We start from the raw sequence: 20,241 nt of genomic DNA on the forward strand, positions 1-20,241 counted from the left end.
GAGGCAGCAGCACGGGCTGATTACTCAGCAGGTAATAAGTTCACGAGTCACAGGTGCACTAGCAGTCAGGTGAAGCAGAGTGTGGCCCGACGGGGCGTGACTGATCAGGGCCTCGGCCCCGCATGTGGCCCACAAGTAATCATGCATGTTTTATGAGGTCTCTGCTTGTTGTGGATTGGCAGCAGGTGAGAATGTGATGCGGCAGCTCTGTGTCCTGTGTGTGCCGTGCTGTCCTGTGTGTGCTGTGCTGTACTGTGTGTGCCGTGCTGTACTGTGTGTGCCGTGCTGTACTGTGTGTGCCATGCTGTCCTGCTCCCAGCGGCTGTGCTGTCGTACCGGCAGCTCTGTGTCCTCTGTGTGCTGTGCTGTCCTGTGTGTGCCATGCTGTCCTGTGTGTGCTGTGCTGTCCTGTGTGTGCCGTGCTGTCCTGTGTGTGCTGTGCTGTCCTGTGTTCTGTGCTGTCCTGTGTGTGCCGTGCTGTCCTCTGTGTGCTGTGCTGAGAATCAGAGAGCACCGTGGCTCTGGGAATTAATGCCAGCCAATAATCTGTCTTTTGGTTTGGGTGGGGCTCTATGACACGTCCCGGGTGACTGTGCAGAATCTACCACTATATGTGACGTGAAGTGAGATGTTTGAATGGTAAACAGAAACAGCCAGCTATGGCTGGATTCTGTCCCAGCCTGCATGAGACTCTCTGGGCATTTTTGCTTTCTTAGTCAGCTGCCTGATGGAGACTCATTATATTCTTACACCAAGCCAACCAGCAGCACCATTAACTAGAATTTAGAATAGAATGCCGAGCGTCTGAGTAGAATGGCAACGCTGCAATAACGTTTTTGGTCAATTATTTTAGCAAAACCTCCAGCAGGTGGTGCTGTTGCAGAGGCTGTAAACTACAGTAACAATGCACTCTGTTTAGAAATGATCTAGAAATGATAAAAAGACATCTGTTAATGCGAGTAATGTGAGTCCAAACATTTTCTTTTTTAAAGTATTTCCTGCTATTGTAATACTACGTGCTTTTAGCCACCCATTATTACTGCATGATTAACACTGCATTATTGGTGATTAAATTTCATTGCAGGTTTCCTAGTGTCGGAGAGCTTGGCTGCAGCCTGTTCTGATAAAAGAGCAGGCGGCAAGGCTCTGAGGTCTGCTGAAGCTGTCTGTGAGTGTGATGCTGGGTTACAGTAGGGGCGCTCTGCAGATACAGCAGGCGGTGTAAGAGCAGGAGATACAGCAGGAGATGTGCCGCTGCACATCTCAAAAGCTGCTCCAAAAATGCACCTCCTCACTTTACATCACTGTTACTGGCCTTTTGCTGTTTTCGCCCTACTGACTGATCTTAAATGTTTACACTTTTTATACTTTTATATTTTATATTGTACTACGAAGATGAGAGAGAATTTCTATTCCCTTGTATGTTATGGAAATACAGTGAACTGACAGTAAAAGGCTATGTGATTTGATGCAGCAGGCAGTGGGGTTCTGAGCTCTGCTGAAGCTGCCTGTGTATGTTCTGCTTTCTCCCCACCATGATGTGCTGACTCACACACCTATTTTGTGCTCTAGGATGTGACACATTTATTTTCAATGCTGCCTAATCCCATTTTCAGTCTTCATAGACTCAGATGTAGGTCTGCTGGCTTGGGCTTCTGTGTAATTGTTTTTAAGTGTTTTTTTTATCTTAACCAACTTAATTAAAGTTTATTCTTTTGTTTAACAGCTTATGCGATCCCCTCGTAAAGTGCGTTTCGCTGACAGACGAGCATGCACATGCAATCCGCGGTGGGGCTGGAATGCAGTATTTTTACTGCGCGGCCTCTCAGTGTGACACCTGAGTGCTGCGGTGGGCGGGGCTGGGTGGGGCTGGGCGGGGCTGGGTGGCAGAGGTGAGGCGCCATGTCGGCGCATTTCACGCAGAAGTCATTGTGTGAAAGGCTCTTTAAAATTTAATAGCACTATACAAGAAGCAGCATTTTTGTTAAATCTTTAATGAGGTCTATTTCTCCAAGAAATTTAGTACTGTTATTGTGTTTTTATGATGCATTCAAGTTTTCAAGTTTTTTTTTCCCCCAGAATGGGCACTGCCATATGTTAACAAACTGCTCCCAACTCTTAATCCAGACCAAACCACACTTATCCAAATTTTCCAGTGTTATGGACTGGAATGGGTTGTGGGAAGATACTGATAAAATGGAACGGACATGGGATAGCTCGGCTGTTATGTCTGAGGTTTGGGAACTATTTCTGAGTTTAATAGCAGCCTGCTGTCTTGTTGCTTGAGGGGTTCACACATGGAATAATCGACCTGAGCATGTTTTCGTCCTTATGCTGGGTGGAAGGTCACAGGTATTTACATTTCACTAATCAGCAGTGTCAGTCCACAGAAGAGCAAGGCTTTGAGGGGTGTGTCTCGTACCCCAGTCTCATTTTTAAGGCTGATGGCATTATTTTGGTTGAATTCAGCGCCTTTGACACCTTTATAACAGTTGTTAGCTATAAGACATCCTGGTCATTCAAAGCAGCTTTTGTTTGTAGTCCACAATATTTTCTTGAATCATACTCACCCACAGCATAACGGCATCCCACCCAGAGAATGAAATTAAGGGTACGTACCTCCTTCCTCTGCCTCTGTGTAAATGATGGCCTTTTCCTTGATTGTGTGAGCTGTTTAACATGAATCCAAAAGTAGGAATGATTTCCCTCAGAGATAACATTCATTATGTCTAGATACCATTTTAAAGACAAGGGAACACAGGAAAGGCATGTTTGTGTACCTGAAATTATACCTGAGATTGAAACATAAAATGTAGGCATAGTATACTAAGAAACCGAGGTGCTTTTCATGTAAGTCTTCATCTTAAGAATTATACTAATTTGTAGAGAGATTTGGATGGATGGTTTGTGAGAAATCCCATCGTACAATATAGTAAACATCGCCTTCATGCTTAGCAGACCATTCTGCGACATGCAACAGATGGTCACTCCCCAAATGGAATGGAAGTACTGTCTCCTCAGAACGCTGTTATATTGAATGGCATTTACTTTTCCATCTAACCATCTTAAACGTTCTAAACTATGGCAGGAGAATGCAGTCCTCACAGAGGCGCCAGAAGCCGTCACTCTGAGGGCCAGGCCCTTTAGCGTGAAGGCTTACTGTACTTTGGCGTTCTGCTGTTTGCTTGTCCAGGGCTGAGTGGAGGATGAGTCATCTGACCATGACTTTTTTCCACTGGTCTTTATTCCACTGGCTGTTCTTTGCGCCACATTACTCTCAAAAGTGCATGTAGCGTAATGAGAGATTTATGCACAGAAACTGAAGCGAAGTATCCATCTCTGTGGAGCCCTCAATGCATTATGCATTATGCATGATAAAATTGTCTGTTTAGGCCTTTTTAGATCTTGTCTCCTCCAAAACCATTTCTACTGTGTTTAGGTCAGGTGACCAGGTCATGTGATCCAACACTATCGTTCTCCTTTATAGTTGACTTGGCATTTCCAAACTTTTGACAGATACTGTATATGCCAACTTCACCTTAGCCATTGTTCCATGGGAACAGTCATCGTTACTGATAAACATGCCTAAACCAAAATGATGGCCAGCTAGGCCTTCCCAACTATTTTATACGTGGCCCTAAGTACTCTGGGACATAAATTACTTCATTAAGTAATAACTACATCTATATTGAAGCACTTGATTCCAGTATACTATTTATCTGTCATTTACACAAGGGCTTCCTGTAGTTTATTGCAATATTTTTCTCCTCATCCTCCTCTAGAGACATCCGGGGTCATAGTTGGATGGACCAATCCGATTCCATTTGCTGCTGCATTTCACACTTGGAGAGGAGCCCCTTGGTAGCTTAAATAGTGCACTGAGAGCCAGACACGTCTAACAAGCCAAAGTTGGAGCTAATGACGAATTTCCAGTGACATGACTGGAACCCATTCAGCTAAAAAAAAAAAAGCATTAATTGGTATGAATCTTTACAAGACATGTACAAAGTTGTGATGAGTTTCAAAAGCTTTATTTTTAGTGAGACAAGAAGTAGTTTTGTATACAGTGTCCAGATGAATGATTTTAACAGATTGATGTTTTTCTGTTAATAGGATAGTTTTGCATTCTGCGGCCTACAGTAATTGTGGTTACTTCTTGGCAACCAGGCTATATTTCCTAGACCTCTAGCATAAGGCTTTGGCCACTGTATAATTTGCTGTAGAGCGGTTTCCCAGGTAACCATCACATTTGCAACTATGCCAACCCTCTGAATCATGTTGCCAAGGCAACAGGGAAACCAGTGTGACCACACCCTGAAGTCCAGTTGTTGACTCACTTCCCATGCGTCCTTCCTCTCAGTGTGCGTTGCCTAGCAGCTAATTATGCTGCTGCTTTTTAAATCCATCGTTCGCTGTTTCTATGCGTCTTCCCTGCCTTGTTGCTACAGAGGACTTCCTGTTGTTTTGAATGTAACATCATAACCATATTGTAATCTAATGTGAAAACAGGTCATTTATGTCGTGAGTCATCTGCTTGCCCACATTTCTGTTGCGGTGTCTCAGCAGCTTCCTCTTCAGTGGAGGTTTGCTGCTTCAGAGCTCCTTGCATGCCATCTCCACAGCACAGGTGCCCTTTGCAGCAACTTTTAAAACATAAAGTTCTTTATTACAAATTGCACTTGTGCATGTGTCAATCTATACCATTTTTATTGAATTATGAGTTTCTACATTGGGAAAAAAAAACAATTTTATTCATGCTGCTCTTAAACTTTTTCTTTATCTTAAATCAAGAAGTGAAATTTGGCCAAGTTTTGGTGTCTCTCTGCTGTAGTTTTTAAATAAGCGGTTGTAGTGTGGATATGACACATCAAGTAAATTCCTTTGTCAAACCTTGAGTCATGGTGATTATATTCTTGGAATAATTAACCCCTTTTGGCCTCAGGGATAAAACACTGGATTACTATGGTATGTTTTTTGGATATTTGGATGACAGTCTGATTTATGATCGCCTGGGATAAAGGCATTACCCTACTGGGCAAATTTTCAAAACTGCTAATAGTAACGTTGTTCAGCGGCTTCTTTTCACTTTATGTTGTGGAGTTGTGACTTGCAGGTGGTACAGTTGAATGAATCTCACCACAACATACTCTGTAACACGAGTGTGCACTATGTTTGCGTGAGAACAGGCTGCACTTGTGTTTCTTGTATCCACAGCATCATGTCTTCCTTGAAGTTTTCCTTGAGTTGTTACATGAACTTCCATTAGCCAAGGACATGCGTGTCCTTGTGTGGAGGTGTGGTTATGAGTAGTTCATTTCAAGCATTGAAAGCTGGCACTGTAAGTGCACTATCTGTGTCCAGACCCAATGTAAGCTGTCAGAGAGTGAATGATTTTCACAAATGTAATATTAAACTCTTCATCAAAGAGACCTCACGATATGGCTGATTGCTATGTACAATGGCCAATGTTTCAGAAAACGAATCAATTACTGTGCATGAGAATAATCCATCACAGCTGCGGGTGGCCCTTCACTAGCTGTTTATTTGTGTCTGTATTGTGTCTGTGCTCTTTGATGATTTCTGTTGGTGGATATCAAGGAGGCCATGTGCTTCATGCTAATATCACCTTCTTTGGGGTCTCCGGGTGGCATTGAGATGAACCAGACGCACGCAGGTATCGCTAAATATGAATCAGCAGCCCAAGAGGAAGTAGGATTCTGCCTCCTCGCAGCTGCTGTAATCTATCTATGGTGGGATGTTCCTTTTCTTTAGTTTATTATGCTGTGGCCGGTGTTTCCAAGGATCCCAGTTTCTAACGTACTGGGAATCCTCGGGGGTCAGAGCTGCTCCCAGTCCTTCCTTTTGCTTAAATGGCAACTTTTGAGTTGGATGGATATTGCTTATTTAAAATTATATTTAAAATATACTCCACTTATTGAGTAAAGCACCTGGGGGAACTGATCCCTTAGTCACAAAAGCGCATAGCTACTTTTTTGTCATTTAATAATAATAATAATCAATCCTTTATTGTCCCTCATGGGGAAATTCTTTTTACACCTCCCTCAACTTGCTCTTTGTGGAGCATGACAGTGAGAACACTTTATTTCACTGAAAAATTCAGTTTATGTCGCAGGACTCTCATGTTCCTGAGAGTGACCAAGTGTAAGCGAAGCAGCCTACCGCTTTCATTTTCAAAATAAAAGTCTTTCTGCGGATTTCAGTGAATGTAAATGAAATAGTTCATGATCCACGTTTTGCCAAAATCATAGAGGGCGTAATCCTCTTTTGTCGCTTGATGAATTAATTATACTTGTTGCACGGCCGCACCTTCCTTTTCAGGTTGAATGCAGTGGGCGTGTCCATGCTGAAGAGGGGAGAATATGTGTAACTCAAACGTGCACAACTTTTTAAGCGCTTTTTTGACTTAAGCACCTGATGGGGGAATAGATCCCTAACAGCCTGTAAACATAAATAACATGTGTGTCTGTCTGTGTTCAGTGCCAAAACTTTCTCCTTTTTTCCTCCCTTTCCCATAATGCCAACTTGCTTCTAATGACTTGGAAGGAGTTCATGTGATACAAACTTCAGCCCATGAAGTAAAGAATTAAAATGTAGTCCAGCATTGACGAAAAGAGAAGCATGAATAGCTCATTATTTACAAGCCGCGGTGAATAGCCTTCCTTTGAGATCCTGACAGGCTGGATAAGTAATCTGTTACTCCTGCACAGCCATCCCTGCTCTGTCCTGCGCTCTCACGCATTGCGTGATGACATTTTTACGTGCAGGAGGTGCCCCATTCGAATGTGAAGCAGGTTAAATGTAAGCTAGAGGCCGTGCCCAGGGCATTCTCCAGACTGGGCTCAGAGATGGATGCTAGGCAGACTTTTATTGCCAAAGGGAGGAGCACACAGTAGCCGTTCTGGCTTTGTGGAGCTGAGATTCATGGGATTACTGCTGATGTTTTTTTAGGGGCGGGGGAGAGTGTTAAAAACATCTCTTTGTGCTGCTGGTAACCACCCCCCATGCTCCAGTTCTCATCTGGGGTTCACCATATATTATGGAGAACAGTTGCAGATGCAGTTATGACATGGGCTTGCCGGGCAGACAAGGCATGCATACCTAATAAATCCCTATTGTTTAGAGAGCATTAAAGCTAGCAGACGTTAAATGAAGGTGCAGAACTTCCATCTCGAGCCAACTTGGCCAAAGTTCCCTTTTCTCTTTAATTGGATTTTGGTGATTAGTCTGTAATTAATGTCTTCAGCTTCCTGGCTCCTGGCACGTTTGCTTTAGCTCGGGAAAATCACTGTCTGTGAAAGGTGCATTAATCGTGCCGGCTTCACAGTAGAGACATTCTTACTGTTCCGACCCGAAAGATATTTAGTGGAACACTGACTGAACACAAAGTCTCCAAGCTGAACGAGGGCAAAGCAAACAAAATTGGGTCATGCAGATATATTGCTCACAGTGGGAAAATGGGGACCTTTTCCTATTTACACAGCCCTCATTTAAGACACTGTCTTCAGCATACGCAGCGTGTGTTTCTCTGGTTCTGTTGAACCCCAAAGTGTTTTTTTTTTTCTAAAAAACACTCATCATTTGACTGCTGTTTGGCAGCGATTTAAAAAATTTGTATATTGTTCTGATTTTTTCCATGTTCTAATTATATTCTGAGTCTTCTTTCCTCAAAATAATTTCCAGTGGAGGCCTTCTGAGTCTCCTCTCACCGACCCAGTGAGCTGCAGAGGGCAGTGTCTTCATTTTGTGGAAGCCAGTCCATCCCTGTATGACGAGCAGTGAAAGGACCATTCACATATGTGCACCAGATATTCTGCCTCTGGGTGATTTTGAACTTTCTACAGTATAAGTTATATGAGAAACAGCAAGGCAGTGAGTTAAAAAGTCTTTTCTCCTTCAGGTTTTCCATATTTATATGAGCCACCTGTGCCTTCATATTTCTTTCCATGCTGGACAGGAAAAGCTGATTTGATCCGTGACTCATGTAGCTCAGAACACCAGTTTGATTGTCCTTATTCTCATAGCACATTTTATGGGCTTTCCATATGTGCAAGTAAGCTTTGGGTGGGGGTGGGGCTGGGGGTCTGACCCTATGGGGTTGAATGTGAGAGGGATGATTCTCGAATTTACAGGCCAGGCTCAGCAGTTTCCAGTTTAATGTTGTCTTGGCAATAGCTCAACTACACTGTTCTACACTTTTCCAGAGAAAATCAAATACAGAGGATATAAACCTAATTGAATTGATATAGTGGGTAAAAAAAAACATTCCTTGTGCCCTGTGATAGACTGGCATCCCATCCAGGGTGTATCCCAGCCGTGTGCCCTGTGATAGACTGGCATCCCATCCAGGGTGTCCCCCATCTTGTGCCCTGTGATAGACTGGCATCCCATCCATGGTGTCCCCCATCTTGTGCCCTGTGATAGACTGGCATCTCACCTAGGGTGTACCCCTGCCTTGTGCCATGTGCTGCCTGGGATACACAGCCCTGATTATGATAAGCTAAGATAATTAAATATTCCAGTTTTTGAGTTTTATTTACTGAGAAATGGGAGTTTGATGTGTGGGATTATTGTCTAATGTCAGTCAGTGCCTGCTTGCCTTCCCACTCTTTACTCTATCGTTTTCTTGTCGTGGCTCCCACGCACTAAATGAACACTGTATAGGTCACTAGGTGTGGTCTCCCTCTCGTCACAGCACTGCACCGTGTGTCCCGGCCTTTCAGGAAGACTGCTGATCTTGCTTCTTGATGGCCGGCTGTGATCTTCAATTTTATGACGTCTCTGGTTTATGTAACTGGACCCGGCTGAGGGCTGTAGCGACCCAGCTTCCTGGGCGGCTGGAATGCACCCGTCACAGTTATGACAGAGCAAAACAGTAACGGTTCCAGGGCAAAATCTGGCACAGTCCTCCAGGCACAGGCTGACCCTGCTTTCGCAGTAACACTGCATGCTGCTTTGGGTAAAAAAAAAAGCATCTCCTAAATAATTCCCAGACTGGAGGCGTGTCGTACGAGGAGGAAGATAAAAATGGATTTCAGCATAATTTGGAAAACTGACTTACTGCTCTGTTCCATTACCTCCTGTTGCACTTTGTACTCACTGGTAAATCTCCCAGCATGCACTGTGCCCTGGAAGCTGACCCCCGGTAGACCTGGACTTTACATGCTCCATCCAAAGGGTCTGTCCATTATCGACAGATACATAACATGGCATGACCTTGGTCAGAATCCCCCCCCCACACACACACACACACTCACATTTCCACAGCCAGCAGTGAAGAACTTGGAACACCATCACACAACTCCTCAAAAGACTGGAGTCAGTCTCATTTATATAGGTAACCCCATTAGCTCCCTGATGACTCTGCGGGGGAAGTCATGTGACAGAATCTGGGCCTGGCTGCAGCCCTCTCTAATACAGTAGCACTATGCTGTCCAAAGTGGGGCATAAATCAGCCAGAACCTGAACCAGGAGTCCCACTGGAGAGAGCTGTAATCATTCCAGGCCATGACCTCACTCTGGCAGACCATTCGTATTCAATTTTCACCGATGCCAACATTCACAAAACAGTTAAAATCCATATCAACCGATATGACAGTTGGAGACAAAAACAGGGAAGAGCCGTGTAGATGCTGAAGGTTGCTGAACACGGCCCCGGGGAGGTGCTGAGTCACTGCTCTTCCCGGACTGTGTACTGAAATGGGCGTCGTGTGCACAGCTTCGCTTTAATTCAAACCGGCTGTAAGACGTTTCCCGTGTGCAGGAGACACCCTGGAATGATAAGCTGCTAAAGCGGCATTAGCACGAGGAAAGCCTTAGCTACAGCATATCAATGGCGAGCCTCCGCATTCAGGGGCCACTTAGCCGGCAGGGTCTCCTGTGACACTTATTCAGGGCAGACGGGGCACGCGGCCTGCGGACAGCTGCTAGCTGCCTCCCAGACTCCCGCTCAGCCGTGCTCTGCGGTTCATCAGGCGCCTCTCAGAAGGAAGCCTGCAGTGGTCAGCACTTTGGCAGGCAGCTGCATGCCATGCCTGCCGTGACACTTGTGACAGTAGTACGGGGTCAGGACTAAGCACCACATACAAGCTGCTTTTGTGTTTTCGGTTTAAACATGTCCTCCAAAATATTGTTTGAAAAGACTGCAGTCGAGGTTCCTGTCATGGAGAGCCCATTGATTATATGTTTATTAGATGTAGTGGAAATGTGTTGAAGCACAAACACCATCAGAAATTTATGGTGTTTCTTTCTCTGTTTAAAAGTAGACATCTGTTCCAGGTCTAATCTCCTCCGCTACTATTTGTTGTTGCCCTCATTTGAACCATCCGCAGTGGCTTTTTATAGCCTCCGCAGTACCTCATGCGACGTATCTCCAGACGAAAGGGCCTCATTTCATGTGGACACAATGGCCTCTTGGACAAAGCAGAGCCTGTTTGTGGATTGCAGTACACAAGTGATACCCTCTGCCATTCAGTCTGTTCCTGTTTTTTTGCATTCGCAAAGATGTTCTGAAGGTGAAAATTATCTCAGAAACACAGTATGAATAACCTCATGCCCAGAGGAGCAAAATAATGTGATATTGACATAATTATAATTGATGTGGGGTTTCCTCCGGGTACTTCAGTTTTCCACATGAAAATGAATGGAGATTCCCCATAAAGATTGTTACAAATCTGTGTATGCGTGTGTGTGTGTGTGTCTTGTCACCCCATCCTGGGTTGTTCCTTGCCTTTTGCCCATAGCCTCCAGGATAGGCTCCTGACCCCCCCCCCCCTGCAACCCTGAATAGGACAAGGAGGTACAGAAAATGGAGAGATGGTTATCCATCGAGTATGAATGTTTTGTTGCGCATTTTATTGGTATTTATAACTTTGTCACCAGTTTTGATTACCCAATCAAAATGAGCTTGACCACAGGTTCCTTCTCAAGGTACCCCCAGAACTATTGCAGAACAATTGTGCAGATATGGCAGAATCCATTGACCACTCTGTTCAACTGACCTCATCTTACATGTGGCCAGCCTAATCTCAGCATGCTAATGTAGAAGTGAGCCCGTCATGGAATCAGTCCTGTTTGAGTCTTGAGATGTCTGCGGCGTGGAGGACTGGCATGCGAGTCTCCCGCTGATGTGCCTGCCCATGCCGACTCAGCAGCTATTAGCCTGTCTGGTGGTTGCCAGGCCATCTTTATGAAGAGTGCGCTCAGCACGGCACTGTGGCTGCTCTCTGCTTATGGGAGATCTGCAAGCTGAATGGCTTGCTTTAGATTGTGTTAGTTCTGGGATGAATAAGCAAAACTGGGGATATCCTGCAGCTCAGTCATAATCATGTGCACTGGAGGCTTGTCTTAAAGATGCTCCTGCAAGCTAACTGAGCTCTCTGGGTCATTAGTTCACTAATAGTCTGGGCTGAATTATTGTCATGTTCTTAATATCATCCCAACTGAATCTGGTTGCTAATGTTAGCATTTCAGATGGGCAATCAATAATCCAAGCCAACCTTCTTAGCAATATGCAAAATGCCTAAAAAGTATTAAACCACCGCAGTATGTAACTGCTTGTTAAAATAATACATATGGACAAGCAGGTACAGTAAATGTATGCATGGATCGTTGGATGGATGGCATAGGTGTCCATGCCTCTCAAATTATTATTATCAGATTTCCACATTTCAGCCAAGTAAATGATGGACCACAATGCATTGCAAACCTTTTTCCGGGAATCTGCTGATTCATCGGGGCAGAGGCTGCTCCCTACGCTCTGCATATTTGGGCCTGGTTTGGGTCTGTGACCCCCCCCCCAACCCAAACCAACATGACTCTGCTGAGCACCAGTAGCAGGAGGGCACTGTGAGCCGACATGACGGAGGATACACCGGTGCTTCAGCCACAGTCACTGCATCGAATCTTATATCTGCCCATCGCTGTCATCAGAATTTCAATGCTAGTTATTCCTAAAAAGTGGGACTGAAAGAGGTGTCCGGCCATTGGCTTCAGAGGAGGGTGACCCGACTGAAAGACAGAGCAGGTGTGACAGAGTTGCATGTCATTTTCCATGTCTCAGAGCCAAAGCCTAACCTTCTGCTTGAACTCTGCTCACTAGTTACCCAGGGTTCCTGACTGCCAAACACTGTTCAGTGTCAGCACCGAAAAGCTGGCAAGTTATGTGCAAATAAAGTCATTATAATTTGGAATAAATATTTTCCTTGAATTGGCTTCTAATCTTTGACTGCCTGTAGAGCACATTAATAAGGGTGAAAGCTCTGAGCTGTAGCTGGTGCCTCCTGACACTGCTCTTCCCAGGGTGTATTCAGTGGGCAGTGATCAGCGGGCATCGATCAGCGGGCATTGATCAGCGGGCAGCTCGGCGTACTGCCACAGCCATTGTGCTGTCGAGAAGATCAGACCTGACGCTGCAGTTGTCCAGATAAACTGACATAACAGATGTTTACCACTGTGCTAAGAATCTATGTGTGCCGTGGCAGATTTATGACCGTGTCTGTTCTCCGCTGGGAATGCTTATCTCTTCTTCGGGATCAGTATTTCCTTTGTGCCAAAAAAAGAAGTGTGAAGGTATTGTTTAAGCGCCGTGGAAGTGTGTGTTTGTGGGATTCTTCAGAGGGTGTGTGAATTATTCACTCCAGCTTCATTTTTATTTAATTCCTCCCTCGTCAACACATGGACACATTGGCAGGTGATTTATATGCTAGATGTCAAAGTTTTATGTGCTAAATAGAGTGAAGTTATACTAATTCCACAGTTATAATAAGTCCTGGGCTCCAAATGCCAGTCCTCCTCAGTGAGGTAAGACTGCATGTGAACACTCTGCCGCAGCAGGTTGCAGCTTATACTGTACCAAAGACTAACATTGTGGTCGCTAATGTAATATACTTATCTGATTATTGTATTATTGTGGGGCATGCAGGACCATGAAGACTGTTCAGTACCTGATCCCTATATATAAATATAAAAAGTGTTTTGTATTTGTACAGTAGCTGTATATGTTTGAATATATTTTTAATTGTATAAAATAAACCTCTAGAGCATATTCTTGTTACTGATAATATAATAATATATAAATAAAACGGTAGCACAAATAATGCAGTAGTACACTCTTACTTAAAGTATTAATTAACCATAAACTAAGTGTTAGTTACATACTGATCATGTGTTCGCTCGTCATTAAACAGTAATGATGGTTCATGTATTTCATGCAGTCACTATATTTGTTCATGATTTGTACTTGAGTAGTAACTGACTTACTAAGTTGCTTGTGCTTCCTCAAGTAAAGTGTTACTAATAAAACTGAATAGAGTAATAATTATGCATCAATAAAATGATGAGCAGAATAATGTTTTAATTCTAAATGCTGTGGTGCACCTTCTAACAACAGTTGCTGACCTTCCCATATGACAGAAATTAACTGTTTGCGAAAGTTTAAAATTGATTTATTTTTACAGCAGGTCATTGCGAAATACCCGAGGTGAGAGTAACACATGGTGAAATATGGTCTCTGGGGGCTTCATCAGACGCATTGTAGTGTGATCCACCTGTCCCTGCTTCTGGACAAGGACAGGCACGTTATTTACGGCACAGTGCATGCTGGGGGGGGGGTTATTGCAGAAGTCTAAATTTGTCAGTGTGTCAGCAGTGCGGGAACAGGGGGCGCTTAGTGCTGGAAGGCCAGCAGATGCCTGTTAGGGCTGCGTGGGGCCTGAAGTCGCAAGGTGGACTCCTGCTGCCTTTGCTTTTCTGTGAGGCCGCCCCCATTCCGCCGTATGTGGCTGTAGGTGTGTATTTGGCTGTATGATGTATGTCATACATTGCCATCGAGCTAACCTACTCAGTGTGTTGAGTGTGTGCAGAGGTCCACCACTGGGCTTTCCCAGTTTGCTCTCTCTCAGTTTTGCATACTCATTTGTTACCCTGCCACTCCTCCTTCCTCTTGCTAGTTCTTCTGCCACTGGAGCGCTGGGTAGGAGGAGCTGCGAGCTTGCTGTGGCCCTCCCCATGCAGCACGCGGCTCACTAGACCAGTGCCTGCTCTGAGACCAGTCTCATCCTGAGAGGTTACATTTGTATATTCATTACCTTTGAGGACTGCTTTGTGTTTTTGAATTTTACTGTTATCTTCGATCAGGGCACAAGGAACAGTGTTCTTTTTGCTTTCAGCAAATTCAGAGTACGTGGCAGCTGGTTCTGCTCCTGCACTTTTCAGACATTGTGTTTTGCGGTAGATTTCTAGTTGTCCATCAAGCTGTGCAAGGACAATGGTTGCCGGAATGTTAATGCCTCTGGAGAGCCTAAGGGCGATCTATGAACTGCTGTTTCGAGATGGAGTTTTGGTGGCTAAGAAGGACAAGCGGCCCCAGAGTAAACACTCTGAAATCCAGGGGGTCTCCAATCTGCAGGTGTTGAGGGCCATGGTATCCCTGAAGTCCAGAGGCTATGTGAGGGAGACTTTTACCTGGATGCACTTCTACTGGTACCTTACCAACGAAGGCGTCGTGTATCTGCGAAATTACCTCCGACTTCCTCCGGAAATTGTCCCGTCATCCTTGCAGAGAGTGCGTCGACCAGCAACTACCTTGGATATCAGAAGCAAAGCTGTGTGTACCCAGTCCATAGACGGCCCAACATCTTATACTCCGAAGCCTGCTGGAAGGACTCACTCTGAAGGCCAGGAGTCACTAGACCGGCAGGCCTACCGGCAGGCCTACCAACAGCGCAGGAGGGATGCTGCTCTGGATGAAGAACAATCTAAGAATGCAGCAGAAGATAAAGCTACCACAAAATTAGGTCATCTGTTTACATCTAAATCCTTAAGGGGGTTGGATGTACAGGATCAGTGTGTCCAAGGAAGTGGACGAGGATATCATAGAGAAGACACGATTGAACCAAATCCTGTAGTCAGTACCTCTCATTCTCTTTCTGTTGTTAAATGTGCCATTGCTGACACAGAAGAAATTTCAGTGGAGAGGTTTACTTCTGGACTCCATAAAGAGAGTCCCAGACCAGATGGAAAAACTCTTCGGAAAAAAAGCACTTCATCAATAAAGCCAGAGATGCCTGCAGAACCAGTGACCATTGAATTACCACTGATGTCTGAAGTACGAGTAGGTACAGCAGGAACAAATAAGATGAAGGGCAATGCCATCAATGATTTGGAAGAAAAATCTGCTGAACCTGATATCCACAGAGCCTGTAAAGTATGTCCAAAACCTATTACTGGTGGTTTGGAATTGGAGGCATTCCATGCTGATGGTCCCGTGGTAGGCAGTCACCAGGGGACATGTGATGTGGAAGTGGCTGACAAGGCAGTTTTGATGGTGTCACCACAGTCTGAATCACCTGGAGACGGTTTCACAGTAGATGAAGACATGGTGCTGATCAACCAGGACATTCCTATTCTAGCCAAAGAAAACACTGATTCTGGAGCAGCACAAATAAATGTTATGGTACCTGGCAAGCAAATGCCAAAGATTAGAGAAGGAGCTTGTTTAAGTGTGACCATGGAGGCTTACAAGCCAAAGAAGCCTGGAGAATTAATTGTGCCTGTTTCCGAACAACAAAAGCCAAGCTCTGGCATGGCACCACTAGTGCTGGTGGGAGAGTTAGAGAAAGAGGGACCATTTCCCAATACAATGGCTCAAGATGCCTCCAAAGGAACTAAAAGCAAGCTAACGTTGTCATCAGCATCCACAAATAGTGATACCAGCTTCGTTTACAAAGTGAAGGAGCAGTGCAAAAGTGTTGTGACAAAAGTATTACAAACCAACAAAATCCAAAATACGACTGAAATGAAGTCTGCTGAAGTCAAAGAGATCACTGAGTCTTCTGAAGCATCTTCACAGGAGGTAGAGACATCCGTGTTGAAAGAAGCGCAACTGGGGGAGTCTAAAGCTGTCCCAGATGCATTGCCAGTCCTTGGGGAGTCAAAGAAAATGATCATTCCTGAAAACTGTGACATTGAGCCACCTGAAGCACCTATGACAACTGCAGCAGCACCTGACACTGAAGCTCAGGAGGAAGAATCTCTTGGGAAATGTAAAGAGACACAAAAACAGAATCTGCACACTGAGACAGGATTCCCTTTCCAGCTTGAGAAGCATGTGGGGGCCTCCCTTGACTTCAAACCTGTGGAAGACGAGCTCTCTAAAAGCCACGTGCAGGTGGAGGATGCTGGAGAAAGGCCCCACCCAAACACCACAGAAGGTCTGAAAGCATTCAAGTTCTACTTCCAGTTCTCTCTTCCAATTCTGCTTCTGTCCTCCCCTGTGATTTCTCTGCTTCTCTTTCAGGCTGTGGCCATCTTCCGCGGGTTTTATTTGGGTTTTAGCTGCTTATGAGTCATTTACCATAGGAAAATTTTACTGGTCATAGCTGACATTTTTGGACCGTCCTTAAATTGCTGTTCTGAGTAGAAACCACAAGCAAAAGACAAATTTGTGATTTATATGTGAGATTTCAGTGAGTCACTTGAGAAGTAACTAAGATTTTACATCAATATTAGAAATAAGAAAATATTTGTTGTAATGAGCATATGTACAGTAGTACAATTCATCTTCTCCTGATTTGATTTGTGTGGTGCTGTGATCTGTGACGCATGCGACTTCCAATCACACAAAACAGAGATGAGATTCTGCCCCCCATCCCTGGGGCTGGCAGACCACAGCACTGCTACTGAGGCACCATGAATCCTATATTTTGAGCCTAGCACCCTTATTGTTAACAGAATACTAGGAAGATACAGCTCTGAAGTAAATGATCTATAACAGAATCCTTATATTAAGTCAATGATTGTTCCCGGAGCCAGTGCCCTATCTCCTCCATTTCTGCTGCTTGAGTGTATTATCCAGCCGAAGCATTGGGTGGGAAGTCACATCTTCTGCCCACTGTGTCAGCTTTGGGAATGGTGAAGCATGCTGTTAGTCCCCAAAGTCTCTATTGCCTGTTAAAGCCTGGCTCTTCTGCTGAGAGCTTTCTAAAAATAGATTTGCTTCCCTGCGCGAGGGATGGTCCTGTGCTCTATAAGTGTTTTGTTGGCATTGTCAACTACAATATGCTCAAATAAGGATCAGAACTGCGTGAGTTTGTTGGGGGAATATTTGCAGTCAGATGATCCGTGAGCTTGCCAACAGTGACTTGAGGCTGCAGTAATGTATGTATGCTGCAAATGTTTATGCAGGCATGCAGGTCTCCTGCTTCTTCTCTTTCATAGCCAGCAAATATCAAGAGGGCACTGAGCGAGCAGAAGAATGAGTGGCCTGTTAGGGTGCTTCACAGCCGCTTTTGCTATTGGTGGAAGTCCTGTGATCTCATGAGTGTCACATTGCCTCCTCAGATTTACTGATGTGAATCCAGCTGTTTATGTGTGGGTGCATGTGAGTCCCTCTCTGTTTACGCATGTGATCTTACCATTTTGTAACATGTACATCTGTGCCTTTACGTCCATGGTGGCCCCTGTGATGCGCCAATGCTCTGTTATACCCCACAGGATATTTTCTGGATTATCCTGACCCTGAATTTTTGAAGGCATCATTGTGGTTCAGTGGACAGATAACTGTGTGACCTCATATGCAGGATGGGAGGGTTAAGGAGCTTGTGGAGTTTGGATGCTCTGCTTACTCTGATCAGGTTTAGGCAGAGCGGAATCTCTAAATTACCCACATTTAAGAATTCTTAGATTTTGTGGCTGCAAAGCATAAGTCAGGACTTCTCCTGGATGGGTAATGGTTCACAGAACGTTATAATGTTGAATTTTCAAATCAAACTATAGCATTTCACTCAGTCATTCTACTTTCATTTAGCACAGTGCTTTGTTCAGTTGTGTGTGTGAGTACATGTGGCTGGTATCCCGTCCACAGTGTCCCCTGCCTTGTCCCCTAGCATTCTGAGAAGGGATCCAGGATTGCCACATTCCTTTCCTGGATGAAAGATCTGATCAAACATTCACAGTATTTTACATGTAATATCTTTATGAATTATAATCGCCAGACATTATGTACCTTTAATTTGTATAATATTCTATATAAATAATAATCTATACATCTATAATTGATGTAATAAATGATTACAGGAGTGATGTCCAGGCCCCCACCCCAGCCCTTTGCTGAGAGACCATGCTGCCACCTGCTGAGAGGATGTCTGCCTTCTGCCGTTATTCCTATTTAAAATTCCATTGATGGTGCTCTGGAGACGTGCCAGGCTGAGAGCTGAGGCAGTCTTATAAGTGCTGACTCATTTTTATTAGTTGTTATGTTCAATCCACACAGGATGTATTCATGGCCTTAATTGCGATGTGGTTCATGCTTATAATTTAGCTGTCCGGAGCTCGCAAAGGCCAGACACTCAAAAGTCTCCCTGAAAAAAACAGGGACCTCATCGGTAACAAGGTGTACTTCCTGTGAGTATGTGAGTAAGGAGTACTTCATCAGTTAGGAGGTGTAAGGAGGTGTACTTCCTGTGAGTAAGGAGTACTCCTTCATCAGTTAGGAGGTGTAAGGAGGTGTAGTTCCTGTGAGTAAGGAGTACTCCATCAGTTAGGAGGTGTAAGGGGGTGTACTTCCTGTGAGTAAGGAGTATTCCATCAGTTAGGAGGTATAAGGGGGTGTACTTCCTGTGAGTAAGGAGTACTCCATCAGTTAAGAGGTGTAAGGGGGTGTACTTCCTGTGAGTAAGGAGTACTCCATCAGTTAGGAGGTATAAGGAGGTGTACTTCCTGTGAGTAAGGAGTACTCCTTCATCGGTTAGGATGTGTAAGGAGGTGTACTTCCTGTGAGCAAGGAGTACTCCATCATTTAGGAGGTGTAAGGGGGTGTACTTCCTGTGAGCAAGGAGTACTCCTTCATCAGTTAGGAGGTGTAAGGGGGTGTACTTCCTGTGAGCAGTCGATGTACAGGTTCCCATTTAAGGGACAAGGATTTCTCATTTTCCTAGTTAGCCACCTGATAAGTGCCCATGTGCATGTAGATGACTAAGTGGCCTGGGAGAGCCTGCGCTGAATCACCTCACACATCATTGTTTCCTGCCTTTTTAAACAAGTATTAGGAGAAGTTTTGTCACTCTTACACAAAGTGGGCAATAACAAAACAGGGCCTGTGGGCACCCAGCTTCAGACACAGGAGATCACAGAAATCCAGCAGAGCCAAGCGAAGCTCTCAGCCTGGGAATCCACGCGGGGGGGGGAGCCGCAGACGGGCTGTGGTGTCCTTTAGGGTACAGCTGTCATGGAGAATATGATTCAACACGCTCAAGGTAGGAACTTATTTTTCTGGAAAAAGATTCCCATAGATCCAGTGAAATAAGATCCATGATATTACGTCAGGTGGGACCTTTTCCATCTTTGTGAAGTGGCGGGAGGCCTCTAGCTGTGAGAGCTTATTGACCTGCAGTGATTTTTGGTGGAACTGGTCACAGTATGTGTGTGTGAGTACATGTGACTGGTGACTGGTTTGAAGGATCAAGATTAACCACATCACCAAGTTCACAGTTTCCTCCATCATTTTACAACCAAACTATTCTAACTGTAAGGATATTATTATAATATCTTAATTTGAAAGCAGTGGCTGCCTCACTCATGGTTCAACAAATGCTCATGAGCTATTCCTATGCAGAAGTTCTAAAAATAACACTTGTATAATTATCTAATTTTTAGCAATTATTATGAGAATATTAAAAAATTAAGTTGTGTTTCCCGTTCAAGAAGAAATTGTGCCATAGTTATATTTATTTGACTATATAAATCAAACAGCAAATGATTTTCTTATTGATGTTTTTCGTGAAGTTAGCTTTTTAAAAATAGAGTTGAAAAATTGCGCATCCTTTGTGTATCCCTTCAGCTGCCTTTTTTCTGGTCATGTGTTTTTATATAGTTGTTAATCAGATCCTCATAGGCAGAAGCAGAATGATAATTATGACGAAATACATTATACAGAAAGCAGTGTGTCACATCTACGACACAATCAGCATTTTGCACACAGTCTGTGGAGTCTGTGTTAGTTGCCTCGAAACATCAAAATAATTGTGTATTATGCAGACAGCTGTCGAACAGAGCAGTGGCACGCGAGCCCAGCCTGGGCTGTGTCCGGCTGTGGACAGAGAGAGCTTTGTGAGGGACACTGGCAGCTTAGAATGCTATGCTCCATCTTTATAGAAATCTAATATGACCGCTGGTGTTTGGAGGATCTGGAAGCGCCTCTGCATTTTGGATTGTGGTGACCAAACA

General features: G+C 44.4%; 1 protein-coding gene across 11 annotated transcripts in view; it reads left to right on the plus strand.

Annotated features, from left to right (window-relative positions):
* The window catches only part of pleca (plectin a), a 126,664-nt gene that overhangs the window by 46,559 nt on the left and 59,864 nt on the right, over nt 1-20,241 (plus strand). For 4 of the 11 annotated variants that reach the window (XM_072705568.1, XM_072705571.1, XM_072705569.1 and 1 more), the window contains exon 1: nt 14,270-16,229. The exons of the other annotated variants lie outside the window; for them this stretch is intronic. In XM_072705568.1, the coding sequence (XP_072561669.1) occupies nt 14,285-16,229 (1,945 nt within the window). In that variant the 5' untranslated portion in view covers nt 14,270-14,284. Of the gene's footprint in view, nt 1-14,269; nt 16,230-20,241 lie in introns of those variants that run through there. 11 annotated transcript variants of the gene reach the window in all.

The sequence above is a fragment of the Paramormyrops kingsleyae genome, chromosome 23 (genome assembly GCF_048594095.1).
Source record: "Paramormyrops kingsleyae isolate MSU_618 chromosome 23, PKINGS_0.4, whole genome shotgun sequence".
NCBI classification, from domain to species: Eukaryota; Metazoa; Chordata; class Actinopteri; order Osteoglossiformes; family Mormyridae; genus Paramormyrops; species Paramormyrops kingsleyae.